Below are 13918 nucleotides of genomic sequence, written 5' to 3' on the forward strand. Positions count from 1 at the left end.
TTTTTTTTTCTTTTTTGGCGGTGCTGCGTGGCTTATGGAATCTTAGTTCCCCAACCAGGGATTGAACCCTGGTCCAGTCAGGGATTGGCCCTCAGCAGTGAGAGCAGAGTCCTAACCACTGGACCGCCAGGGAATTCCCTCCAATCTTAATAGATTTCTTGGTGTAACATTATTATTAATGTGATAATGTTTTCACAAATTTCACTTGCATCAACTCTTTGCTTACATTTAATCTGGTAACTGTTGTATCACAAAATTCAACTGAGTAAATTTGAAGATCTAATTGGGTTTGTTAAACAATTCATGAGCTGGGCAGCATCTTATCTGGCAAGCAGAGAGATGGAGGAGTTGTACAAAATGAAAGGTTTTTATAGAATGAAGGGTAGGGCAAGCAAGTCATCAGCAAGAGAAAAATTTCCTCATTGGAGGAAAGTTACAGTTCAGGTAAGACAGCTTCTTATTGGCTGAGCTGCAGTGTTTTCATTGGCTGGGATTGGCTGAGCTGCAGTGTTTTCATTGGCTGGGCTTGTTGCCGGGCAGGAAGAAAATCTTCCTTCCTCCTGCTGTAGTAAGTTAATTGCACTTTCTGTGTGGGAGTGCAAACATCTCTTACAGTTGGGGTCTGTAATTGAAGCTTCTTGCTGTTGGGATCTGTTGACATCTTCCTGTTTGGGATAACATCTTCCTGTTTGGGATAACTGAAGTGAGTGGTAGGGAATCAGAGCTCCCTCTACAGGCCTTCCCTTCTCCAATTTTAGTTGAGGTGTCCTTTCATTAAATTTTACAATGTAGATCAGCGCTGTCCATTAGAAATATAATGCAAGCTGTGTATGTCATTTAAAATTTTCTGGTAGCCCCACAAAAAAAGGAGTAGTTTAAATCAATCTTAATAATACATTTTATTTAATCCAAATATATCCAAAATATTATTATTTCAACATTTTGTAAAAATTTGCAAAACCACTACCACACTAATCATGTTACAATAGCAAATCTATTAATATTTAAAAATAACCTATTAATATCTCAAAATTTTTAATCATGTATTTTATTTTTGTTTGTACTAAGCCTTCGAAATCTGCCATGTATTTTATACTGAGAGTGCATCTAAATTAGGATGCTAGCTTTTCATTGAAAATACTCTGATCTGTATTTTGGGATCCATAAAATTTACAGTTGAAAAGGTAGATTGGCCTATCCAAGTTGTTCTAAACATACTTAAACTAAAAACTTTAAAAGTTTTCCAATCACTGAATCAAGCATCCTTTCTAAAATTGAGATGTAATTCACATAACATGAAAGTCACCATTTGAAAGTGTACAATTCAGTGGTTTTTATTACATTCACAATGAGCATTGGTTTTTAAGTTTAAATCTCAGTTAATTAAAAGGAAATAAAAGTAGGACTCCAGTTCTCACTCGAGCTAGCCACATTTCAAGTGCCCAGTGACCACTTGGGCTACCATTTTGGAGATCGTACATATAGACCCTTCATTTATGCTTGCCTTCTTCCCTCCTACACATCTATCTATGAGTATGTTATCACCATTAATGATGGTTCGTCTATGGGCTTCTGCAAAGACAGGCTGACCTTGGGACAGCTCCAGTGGTCAGACGTAAGCACTGAGACATTGGTAGGGGCAAGAACTTGGACCTGAACTTGGATCTAGTCCACCTTGCCCGCCCCCCCCGCCCCACCCCTGACACTTCGTGTTCTGTTTCCACCCGGGCAGGGATCTGTGTGGCTGACCCCTATGAGGTCACAGTGATGCAGGATTTCTTCATTGACCTGCGTCTACCCTACTCTGTTGTGCGCAATGAGCAGGTGGAGATCCGAGCTGTCCTCTACAACTACCGGGAGGCGGAGGAGCTCAAGGTGGGCCCCTGGTGTAATGGAAGCATGGTGGGGGCTTGGAGAAGAGGGTCTGTGGCACATTCCCCTGACTTGATACTCTCTCTCCCTGGCAGGTGAGGGTGCAATTGCTCTACAATCCAGACTTCTGTAGCCTGGCAACTGCCAAGAAGCACCACCAGCAGACTCTAATCATCCCACCCAAGTCCTCGGTGCCTGTGCCTTATGTCATTGTGCCCCTGAAGGTCGGCCTCCATGAGGTGGAGGTCAAGGCTGCTGTCTACAACCGTTTCATCAGTGATGGTGTCAAGAAGACCCTGAAGGTCGTGGTGAGTCCTTGGGGTACACGCTGCCCCTTGTCCTTCGGGAAAGGCTCCTGTTCTCCCTGTGCTGTCAACCCAGGTTAGAGACCCAAGGCCAACGTTAGGAAATTCAGGAGTCCTGGAGGTTTGGAAGCAGGGCCGGGATTAGGGAGAGGCAAGTGAGGTATTCTCCTTGGGCACACAATTGTAGGGGGCACCCGAAAGCTCCAACAAAGATCAATAATATTTTTTTTCATTAAAATATATTTTAATATCAAATATGACATTTTGTAACACATTTCAGCATAGGAGTTTTTTTGTTTTGTTTTGTTTTGTTTTGTTTTTTGCGGTATGCGGGCCTCTCACTGTTGTGGCCTCTCTCGTTGCGGAGCACAGGCTCCGGACGCACAGGCCCAGCAGCCATGGCTCACGGGCTTAGTTGCTCCGCGGCATGTGGGATCTTCCCGGACCAGGGCACGAACCCGTGTCTCCTGCATCGGCAGGCGGATTCTCAACCACTGCGCCACCAGGGAAGCCCCAGCATAGGAGTTTTCTTTTGACTTTAAAAATCTTGGTGGGAGTTCCCTGTTAGTCCAGTGATTGGAACTTGGCGTTTTCACTGCTGTGGCCCTGGGTTCGATCCCTGGTTAGGGAACTAAGATCTCATAAGCCGCACGGTGCAGCCAAATAAATAAATAAATAAAATAAAGAGGTTTCTCTGTAGACACATGACAGCTCACATTGGGCCTTTGATTCTAATTAAGATAGCCCCTATTTTAATTGAGCACTTATGTGTCAGGCACTGTGTTAGTACTTATGTACATTCTTTTAATCTATTTTTTCTTTATTATTTATTCTTATTTATTTATTTAAAATTTTTGTTTTACTTTTATATTATTTGTTTTACTTTTAGATTTTTATTTTTATTTTATTTAGCCCATTGAGAGGCATTTGGGTTAAAAACAGACTCTGGAGCCAGACTACCAAGTTCAAGCCCAAATTCTGTTCTACTCGCTGGGTGACCTTGGGCAAGTTACTTCACCTGTCTGTACCCCAGTTCCCCCATCTTTAAAATGGCACTGATAATAGCAGTACCCACTGCAGTGGGTTGTTGTGAAGATTACGTGAATTAAGCCCAGGAAAGCAATCTTCTAGGCACATAGGAAGATTTCTAAAGGTCTTGTTATTTCTTTAGCAATTTATAATTTTATTATTAATTTGCACAACAGTGGGTATGAGGTAGATGTTTATATTGCCTCCTTATAAGGAAGGAAGCTGAGGCACAGACAGGTTAAATAAACTGACTTCCAGTCAGACAGCTAAGGTCAGGTAGAGGCCATCATGTCTTATGCTACAGTCATCCCAAGAACAGTGCCCTGCTGACTGTCTGTCTGTCTGCCCTTTTATTCACACAACTCCCCCTACCCCTAACACTGTCCAGCCAGAAGGAATGAGAGTCAACAAAACTGTGGCCGTTCGCACACTGGATCCAGAACATCTGGGCCAAAGTGAGTCAGCGAGGCAGAGGGGGTGAGGCCTCAGTGGTGATGCAGGGTGGGGTGGGAGTGGACTGGTGCCATCGGTGTCTCCCATGCACCCGGCAGAGGGAGTGCAGCGGGAGGAAATCAAAGCTGCCGATCTCAGTGACCAAGTCCCAGACACGGAGTCAGAGACCAAGATCCTCATTCAAGGTGAGATGCCCTTGGCCCCAATCCCAGGGGACCCAGAATGGTGTTGGGGGCGCATGACTCCTGAGAAGGGAGCCCAGTTCCATCTAATCCCAGGAGTATTTAACCACTGTGTCTCCCGCCTCCTCTTCAGCTAGAACCCCTCCTTAATCTGCTTGATAGAAGGCTCCAGGCAGTACTTAGTTCAGCAAATAGTTTTTGCTGATAAAGAAGCAGTATAGTTCAAGAGCAGAAATTCTGGATTTAATGGCCGCGGAGGGAGAAAACTGGGGCAAGAAGGGAAAAGACGGAGCTGGAAAGGCACCTTGCAGCTTGAGAGCTGTGAGGTTTTGGGAGGAGACCCTTGGTTTCCTCATCTGTGATAGAGGCGAATAATAGTATCGATATCTAAGGGTTGTTGGGAGGATTAAATGAGATACTGTATGGTATTAGAACCGAGCCTAGCAAATAGCGTTAAGCATGATAAAAGTATTCATGGTTGCTGTTCCTGGAATTATTTTACCACTGGTGTAACCAGAGGACCCAGGGACCGGAGTTCCCCTGTGAAGCAGAAGCCCACTCCCACCAGCCACAAATGCAGAGCCCCCTCTAGCCACTGAGCCGTGCATCATTTCCATCACTGACGTGCTCCCAGCTGTCCCTGACCCCTTGGGCCCTGGCTGGTCAGAGCCTGGAAATGCTGGGGGCAGCCCCAGACTTGAGTGCCATCCTCACGCCCGGCTGCAGGGACCCCAGTGGCCCAGATGACAGAGGACGCCATCGACGGGGAGCGGCTGAAGCACCTCATCCAAACCCCCTCGGGCTGTGGGGAGCAGAACATGATCAGCATGACGCCCACGGTCATCGCGGTGCACTACCTGGACAGCACGGAGCAGTGGGAGAAGTTCGGCCTGGAGAAGCGGAATGAAGCCTTGGAGCTCATCAAGAGGGGTGTGCGCCCCACCCGCCCCTCTGAGCCCCCTCCACCCCCGAGACCCCGCCCCTCTGAGCCCCCTCCACCTCTGAGACCCCGCCCCTCTGAGCCCCCTCCACCCCTGAGACCCCGCCCATCTCGAGGCCCCCGCTCCTCTGAGAGCGTCCCCTCACCCCTCTCTGAGCCCCTCTCTGAGCTCCCTCCCCCGCTGAGGCCCGCTTGCCCCTGAGAACCAATTTTGAGAACCCTCCTCTCTCTGAATCCCCTCTTCTCCTCCGAGAACTCCTTCCCCTTCTTCTCTCTGATCCTCCCACCTTCTCTGAGTCCCTCTCCGCTTTAAGCTCCCCTCCCTCCCATACGCCCGCCCCCTTCCCCAAACCCCACCCTTCCTCTCTGGACCCCTGTCGCTGCGCCCCTCACAGAATCTTTATCCTCTTTCTAAGCCCCTCCCTTCCCTGGCCTACCCACCCCAGCCTCCCCCTCCACTCAGACTCTGGTGACACTTCTCTCCTCCCTGCAGGGTACACCCAGCAGCTGGCCTTCAGACAACCCAACTCAGCTTACGCTGCCTTCCTGAAACGGCCACCCAGCACCTGGTGAGTCTCCATGATCAGCTTGCTCATCCTCAGCCTTGCACCTCCCTGAGCAGGGCCTTGATCCCAGTCTGGGGTGGTCTAGACGGGTCGCCACCCAGAGTCAGGGTACCAGCCCGCTGTGTAACCTGCATGCAATGCTGGGCCCCTGAGCTTTGGGAAGGGAACCTGGGCCAACCAGGCTAGGCCCTGCCTCTCTCTGCTCATTGGTTGGCTGGGGTGCCAGTCTCCAGACCCCAGAGATAATTGGCTCATGCTCTGTACCCACCCACCAGGCTGACAGCCTACGTGGTCAAGGTCTTCGGATTGGCCTCCAACCTCATCGCCATTGACTCCCAGGTCCTCTGTGGGGCCGTCAAATGGCTGATCCTGGAGAAGCAGAAGCCTGATGGAGTCTTCCAGGAGGATGGGCCAGTGATACACCAAGAAATGATTGTAAGAGGCAGAGATTCGGGGCAGGCTGGGGGAGAGGGGCACCTGAGCATCACAGGATGGACTGGAGGAAGATTCCGCCCTCCACCCACTGCCCAATTCACTGTGTGTGGGAACAGGGAAATGGGGGAACTGAAAGTGTCATTCCTCCCTTGCAAAAACCAGAGACCTGCAGGATCTGGTGCAAAACGAAGTTCCCCTGGCTCCCCGTTGCTCTTGAACACAGAACTCAGAGCTGTGGTCCTAAAAGTGCGGTGCCCAGGCCAGCAGCATCAACACTACCTGCAAACTTGTTAGAAATGCAAAATGTCAGAAATTCTCCGGCTGGACTCCAGATGCACTGGATCAGAAAATTTAGGGGCAACGCCTAGGAATCTGAGTTTTAACACCCTCCCCCCACCACCCCCACCAGGTGTGCTTAAGTTGGAGAATTGATGCCTTAGCCTGACCTTTCAGGCTTCCAGCCTCATAGCCTTACCTCCTTCTTTCCACACTCCATCTGTACTGCTGGGAGCCTTGCTCTGTACAGACACAGGGCCTTTGCACATGCTGTTCCTGCTGCCTGGCATGCTAACCCCTGCCCTCTTTGAGAGTTTACTCCTACTCACTGTTCAGATTGTGGTTCCAGCTATCATCCCTCAGGGACACTTTTCCATGACTGAGTCACACTCCCACTGTCCATTCTCAATGCCACAGCCACTTCTCCTGTGCAGCGCTCATCAGTTTGTAATTATATATTTGTTGATGAGCTGGTTGGTTCCTATCTGTCTCCCCTACCAGATGGGGAGTTCCACGAGGGCTGGGGCTGGAGTCTGGTTTTCATCCAACATCTCAACCACAGCATCAGCAACGTTTGCAGAATGAATGAATGAATACCAAAGAGCTTGACCCTCCTGGGGAGAAACTGGGAAGAGACCCAGCACTGCCTTGACCGGCTGATCCTACAGGGGGGTTGGTTGGGATGTGGGAACACACTGGTGACCCTATCCTTGTTTCCTGCTTCTCCTCTAGGGTGGCTTCAAGAACCCCGAGGAGAAAGACGTGTCCCTCACGGCGTTTGTTCTCATCGCGCTGCAGGAGGCTAAAGATATTTGCGAGGCACAGGTCAACGTAAGTGTCCCCCGCTCTCTCCCTTCTTCCTCTCCCCCACCCAGGACACATCCACCTGGGAAGGTGAGGTGTTGCTTTCGGGCCATTTCCAGTCCTCCCAGTGCGGTAACAACCACCACAGCAGCCATAAGAGTATCTAACTAAGATAACTCATCTAAGAGTGTGACAAGTTTAAGTCCTGTAATCCTTGTAACAGCCCAAGAGGTAGGCTACTCTTTTTATCCCCAGTTTACAGAAGAGAAAACTGAGGCACGGAGAAATAAAGATCGGGTCCTTTCTGCCTGCTTTACCATTGTCAGAGAGTTGTAGCCAATTTCAACAAAAGCCCCTTCAGCTGGCTTTCCACAACACTCCTACATCTGTATCCTTGCTGCTTCCCTAAAGAAAACTCAGGACACAGAGCTAAAAGGGGAGTGGGGGAGGAATCCTCAAGATTATTACCTTAGTCTGAGGGATCTTTCAGGAGATTTTTAAAGGGGTCCATGACCCCAAAAGGAAAAGCATTAAAAATGTTGGCTCGGGCTTCCCTGGTGGCTCAGTGGTTGAGAATCTGCCTGCCGATGCAGGGGACATGGGTTTCTGCCCCGGTCCGGGAGGATCCCACATGCCGCGGAGCGGCTGGGCCCGTGAGCCATGGCCGCTGAGCCTGCGCGTCCGGAGCCTGTGCTCCGCAACGGGAGAGACCACGACAGTGAGAGGCCCACGTACCACAAAAAAAAAAAAAAAAAAAAAAAAAAAAAAAAAAATCCTGGCTCATTGCTATCCCCTTTTCCTCTAGTTTTGGTTCTGAAGCAGAGAAGCTTAGACAGGCTCCTGAGAATCTGTAATCACTCCTTCTGCTTTGCCCTGGGGCTTTGAGATTGGCTTATTTGACTTTTAGTTACGCTAGTGGGGAACCTCAGGATCTCCCCTTCAGCCAGCTGTTTCTCCCTCCTCAGAACCCCAGAAAAGAGGTGGAGGGGAGGGGTCTGTTACCTTTTATGCCCAAGAGGGACCCAGGCCTTCCTGGTTCCAACCTTGAAGATTTGAGAGAAATTATAGCAGAAAAGAGCACTAGAACTGTGGGGTCAGACAGAACTGACCTCAAATCCTGACTCTCAGGCACTTCCCCTTGCTGGGCCTCAGTGTGTGCACCTGTAAAATGGGTATAATAATCTTTGCTTTTTTTTTAGGACTCTCTGAGTTGTCCTAGATGTCACACATGTGTCCTAGTTATCATACGTGTGACCTAGATTGTACAAAAATAGATGGGAAATTTATTTTAGGGATCTAAGAATTTATCGAATTCAAAGATGAAAATAGGGACTTCCTTGGTAGTCCAGTGGTTAAGGTCCGATCCCTGGTTGGAGAACTAAGATCCCACATGCCTGTGCAGCCAATTAAAAAAAAAAAAAAATGAAAATAGCCTCAGGGACTCTGCCAGGATGCTTTGTTCTTCATGTTCTCACATGTCTTTCATTCCCTTCTTGCCCAATAATTCAACTTTTCCCTTGCCATCCAGCCTGACTGGCAGAACATGGCTGTCTTCCTTGGCAAAGTAGTCAGACCAAGGCTAGAGCTCAGGTTCCCAGTGAAGGATTCTGATTGGCTCAGCTTGGGTCAGGGATTCACCCCTGGACCAATCAGCTGAGGCCAGGAAGTAGGTCTTCGTGGGCAAATATGGCTGCTTCCACTGTGGCCATGTGAATGAAAGGGAGGAGGTATTCTTACAACAGTCAAGGAAAGATATAGGAGGGATAGCTGGGCAGGCAAAAGGATTGTTTCTTCTACAACACAGCATGAAGTATGGCATAGGCTGTGGAACTAGACTGCTGGCATTTAAATCAACAGGATGCTGCCGGGCTTGTGGAAGCCAGTTGTTAAATTTACAGGGCTGCAAGCTGGTGGTTAAACACAATCATTGTTAACAATTAAATTAAATAAACTTACAGTTAAACTGCAAACATTAAACACTTAAAACGTATCACTTCCTAAATATTTTGCTACCTTTTATCATTATTCTCTTGAGGTTATTTATGTCTATTGTATCTGTATGGTGGAAATATTATATGATGTTGTATTACTGCCCATCTCTTCCCAAATCTACATTCAGTGATGCCACATTGCTAGGTTGAAGTCAGCCACGATAGTATTGACACAGTGGAAATCGGCAAACACTTCAAATCATGTCTTCCCCCGATCCCCATCTTTCTGGGTCACAGTATTTTTATCTGCACAGTAGGATAATGATGAAAATAATACCTGTCTCATAGATTTTATGAGATTAAATGAGCGGATATATGACTGGGACATATGATGATGATAATGATTGGATAAGAGGTGTTCCCTTGGTGTGCTGAATCTGCCTCATACTAGGTCACGAGTGCCTTTGGGGGACATCTCTTCCCCGCTCCATGTTCAGGGACATCACATTAGTAGCTTGAAATTGACCATCGTGGAAGTTTTTACACCACAGTAATTGGCAATCTATAAACTAGCAACGCCTCCACCCACCCCCCAATCCCGTGCCTCCACTGGAGAGCTGGTTGTTAAACATTTACTAGCACACCACAGGGTATATAGACTCCCCCACCCCCCCCACCCCAGCACAGAGTAGGTACTCAGCAACAAAACAGCTCACAATGGGAAACCCTCGAAAATAGACAGATCCAAGACAGATAGGTCCCAAGGGCAGAAACCACCTGGTGCCCAGGAAGTGATGCCTTTATGATCCTTACCAGTTCTCTGTGGCAGAAACGCCCACCTGACCAGAGTACCCGATCCTCTTTCTCATAGAGCCTGGAGGGCAGCATCACTAAGGCAGGAGACTTCCTTGAAGACCACTACATAGAGTTGCAAAGACCATATACCGTGGCCATTGCTGGCTACGCCCTGGCTCTGTTGGGCAAGCTGGAGAATGCCCTCCTCAACAAATTTCTGAACACAGCCACAGGTGAGGGGCAGCCTGGAGGGGTAAAGAGGGATGCGTGGCTGGGGTGTGAGGGTGGCCCTCTCGAGCTGGGATGCATGGCTCCAAGCTGCACTGGGATGGACAGTTCCAAGATGAGCTGGGATGGATGATTCTGTGGTGTGAAAAGTTCTCAATGTAAGCCACACAAGAAGGTTCATTGCACAATTCGTTCAACAATGTTGAATGTTGTGTGTTGAGCACTTGCTATGACACAGCAGTGAGGTGTCATTAAGAACATGGGCTCTGGGGGCTTCCCTGGTGGCGCAGTGGTTGAGAGTCCGCCTGCCGATGCAGGGGACGCGGGTTCGTGCCCCGGTCCGGGAAGATCCCACGTGCCGCGGAGCGGCCGGGCCCGTGAGCCATGGCTGCTGAGCCTGCGCGTCCGGAGCCTGTGCTCCGCAACGGGAGAGGCCACAGCAGTGAGAGACAGGCATACCGCAAAAAAAAAAAAGAACATGGGCTCTGACATCAGACAGATCTAAATTGAAATCCCACTCTGCCACTTTCTCACTGTCTGACCTTGTTTGTACAAGTTGCTTAGCCTCTCTGGACCTTAGTTTCCTCATCTTAAAAAGATACCTATGTCATAGGGTGGTTGTAAAGATTAAATGAATAATGCAAGTAGAAAAGGGTCTAGCATACGGTAAGAGCTCTGTCACTGATAGCATTGTTGCCTTTAATATTGTTAATAATATTATCATCATCTCAAGGGTAATTAGGATCCGATAAGATAATGCCATAGGGAATTCAGCACAGTGATGACACTGTATCATGTTTGCACTCACTGATAATAACGTGTCTCAAGTAACATAATGTAATGTATACCAAAGTGGCTTAACACAACAATAGTTTGTTGTTGGTGAACAGCTCTCCTCCATACAGTGATGCAGGGATCCAGGCCTCTAGCTTTTCCAGGCTCTGCCACTCTGGGGCCTCAGAACACATCCCATGCAAGCTGAAGGGGAAGTAGGAAGACTGTGCAAGGGAGGTGGACAAGACATGGAAGGGGCCCCATCATTGCTGTGCACATTCCATTGGCCAGAGCTCAGTCATGTGGCCATACCTACCTGCAAAGGCATCTGGGAGATGTAGTCCAACTGTGTACCCAGGAAGAGGAGGGTATGGTTCTTAGTGACAGTCTCTGCCATTGTTACTTTCTAAGGCACTTGGGACACCACAGTGAATACAGCACAGCTCCTGCCATTATGGCCTCACACTCCAGCTGAAGAAAGAAATGAGTTAATAGATTACTATAGAGCATCATAGTGCTGGGATGGGAGAAGCACAGGATGCTTTGAGAGACGGGAGGAAGAAGGGCCTCACCCAGTCTTGGGGTGCCATTGAAGCTGAATTGTATAGGGTGGGTAAGAACTAACCAGGAGTAGATGGAGAAAAGGTGCTCCAAGTCAAAGGAAAAGAATATGCCAAGGCTCAGAGGTAAGAATGAACATGGCAAGTTTAGGGAATCTCCTGCAGCGGGGCTGCCGTTCAGAATTCAAATGGAGAAGTGAAGGTTAATGAGAGAAGAGAATGAGGCAGGAGCCAGCAGATTGAGGGCCTTGAATGTGGGCCAGGACACCTGAACACCAAGAGGTCTAGTATGAGTCTTTTTTCTGAGCTTTCTCTGAGCTATTTACAGGCTGGACAGAGCAGTGAGCATTATGGGGTGGGGGTTCTCCCTGCAGAAAGGAACCGCTGGGAGGAGCCTGGCCAGAAGCTCTACAACGTGGAAGCCACATCCTATGCCCTCTTGGCCCTGCTGGTGCTCAGAGACTTTGACTCTGTGCCTCCTGTTGTGCGCTGGCTCAATGAGCAGAGATACTACGGAGGTGGTTACGGCTCCACGCAGGCAAGTAGCCCCACACCCCCAGGCACCTGCATCCCAACCTCCTATGGCCTCCCATTAGCTTTCCGGAGATGACACTGAGACCAAGAGAGGCAGTGCTTCTGTCCCATGAGCCAGGATGATTGGCATGAAGTTGAGAAATCTTTTTTTTTTTAATTGCAAACCCATCTATGGATTCTAGACTACATTCTGGATGCCCCAAGCTGTGTTCTGAGCCTCCTTTTCCATCCTGGTGTCTAGATCATGTTCTCAGGGCCCAGGTTCAGGTGTGAGCCTCTCTCTCCCCCGGTGGGTTCTAGACCATGTTCCCATTTCCACCACGTTCCCATCTTATCCTGTCTCACTGGTGGGTTCTAGATCATGTTTGTTTCACCAGGCCCCCAATGTTACCCTGTCTCAATGGTGGGTTCTAGACCAGGTTCTTAATGATTCTAGGCCATTATCCAAGCCTTTATCTCCCACTGGTGGGCTCTAGGCCATGTTCTCAGTTCCGTCAAGCTCTCAGTGTTACCACATCTTACTGTGAGTTTTAGACCAGGTTCTCAGTTATTCTAGTCCCTAATGGGTTCTAGACCATGGGTTCAGTAACCTCAAACTCCAGCAACCTCAGATTCCAGTTTAACCCTTTTTCTTTCTGATGGGCTCTCACTCACATTCTCAGTGTCAAGTTTGGGTTCTAGATCAGATGCTTAGTGCTCCCAGATTCCAATTTTATTCTTTTTTTTTTCATGAGTGGGTTCTAGACACATTCTCAGCACCTCTAAACTCTTGTCTTAGACTCTCTCCTCCGGATGGGTCTAGATCACCTCCTCAGTGTGGCTAGACTTTCAGTCTTATGTCTATAGTTTCTGGTGGATTCTAGACATGTTCCCAGTGTCTCCAAGTTCTGGTCTGAACCTCTCTCACTCAGAGAGTTCTAGGACGTGTCCTCGGTATCCAGCAACCCCCGGTCGTATTCTCACCCTCTCTGGTGGGTTCTAGGTCACAGCCTCAGTGCCCCAAGTCTGATCTGAGTCTCTTCGTCCTTCAGTGGATTCTAACCACTTTGTCAGTCGCCCAGATTCACCCTCTTTCTCTGTCATGGGCAACAGGCCACTTTCATGGTGTTCCAAGCGTTGGCCCAGTACCAGAAGGATGTCCCGGATCACAAGGACCTGAACCTGGATGTGTCCATCCAACTACCCAGCCGCAACTCTCTGGTCAGGCATCGTATCGTCTGGGAATCTGCTAGCCTCCTGCGCTCAGAAGAGGTATAGCCACCTGGCCAGACCCTCATCACTTTCATCCTCCATGCCAGTCAGAGTTTGCCAGGAGGCAGGAGGGAGGGCAGATGACCGTCACAGCCAGGGGAAGGCGTGGTTCCCAGTGTTCTCTCTTCTCTCTCCCCACTCCCCACAGACCAAGGAAAATGAGGATTTCACATTAACAGCTCAAGGGAAAGGACAGGGTACCTTGTCGGTAAGGAACGGGAACCCACACCTTCTTGGCCCACCACTTTCTCTAGGTTCCTCTGCCCCAGAGGCACCCTCTCCTTCCCAAGTCAAGGGGGCTGACACCTTGTCTCCCCTCCCATCTCTCCAGGTGGTGACCGTGTACCACGCCAAACTCAAAGGCAAAGTCACCTGCAAAAAGTTTGACCTCCGGGTTTCCATACAGCCAGCCCCCAAAACAGGTAAAAGGAGTACAGACCCTATCTGTCACCCTTCCACCACCCCCATTCTAATGTCTCCCTCCCTCTTGGATCAGAACCCAGGAACCCCCCCACCCCCATCCTTCTGTCTTCTGTGTTTCTAGTCAAGAAGCCTCAGGACGCCAAAAGCTCCATGATCCTTGACATCTGTACAAGGTAAGAGATGGGTCACTGGGGTTCGTCTTGGTCATCCCTCTGTCTCTAGCAAGACTTCTTACAAATAATAACTGTGGTGCTTAATGCTTTCTGAGAGTGTACTGTGCATCTAATCCTGAGCTAAATACCCACAAGGAGACAGCAAGCAGTCCTCACTGCACGACAGTGTGAGACTAGCAATGACAATGTAAGCTGAGTCTGTACAAAGTCATTCTTTTTTTTTTTTTTTTGCGGTACATGGGCCTCTCACTGTTGTGGCCTCTCCCATTGTGGAGCACAGGCTCCGGACGTGTAGGCTCAGCGGCCATGGCTCACGGGCCCAGCCGCTCCGCGACATGTGAGATCTTCCCGGACCGGGGCACGAACCCGCATCCCCTGCATCGGCAG

The 13918-nt window shown here is 49.0% G+C and overlaps 1 protein-coding gene across 1 annotated transcript in view; it reads left to right on the forward strand.

Annotated features, from left to right (window-relative positions):
- Positions 1-13918, forward strand: part of C3 (complement C3) — a 35392-nt gene that overhangs the window by 15565 nt on the left and 5909 nt on the right. Inside the window, exons 20-33 of the mRNA XM_059062669.2 lie at positions 1733-1875; positions 1968-2180; positions 3595-3661; positions 3758-3844; positions 4568-4771; positions 5275-5350; positions 5623-5782; positions 6791-6889; positions 9665-9821; positions 11525-11688; positions 12777-12935; positions 13084-13143; positions 13267-13357; positions 13480-13531. Of these exons, the coding sequence (XP_058918652.1) occupies positions 1733-1875; positions 1968-2180; positions 3595-3661; positions 3758-3844; positions 4568-4771; positions 5275-5350; positions 5623-5782; positions 6791-6889; positions 9665-9821; positions 11525-11688; positions 12777-12935; positions 13084-13143; positions 13267-13357; positions 13480-13531 (1732 nt within the window). The remainder of the gene's footprint in view (positions 1-1732; positions 1876-1967; positions 2181-3594; positions 3662-3757; positions 3845-4567; positions 4772-5274; positions 5351-5622; positions 5783-6790; positions 6890-9664; positions 9822-11524; positions 11689-12776; positions 12936-13083; positions 13144-13266; positions 13358-13479; positions 13532-13918) is intronic.

Source organism: Kogia breviceps, chromosome 4, assembly GCF_026419965.1.
Source record: "Kogia breviceps isolate mKogBre1 chromosome 4, mKogBre1 haplotype 1, whole genome shotgun sequence".
Classification (NCBI taxonomy): domain Eukaryota; kingdom Metazoa; phylum Chordata; class Mammalia; order Artiodactyla; family Physeteridae; genus Kogia; species Kogia breviceps.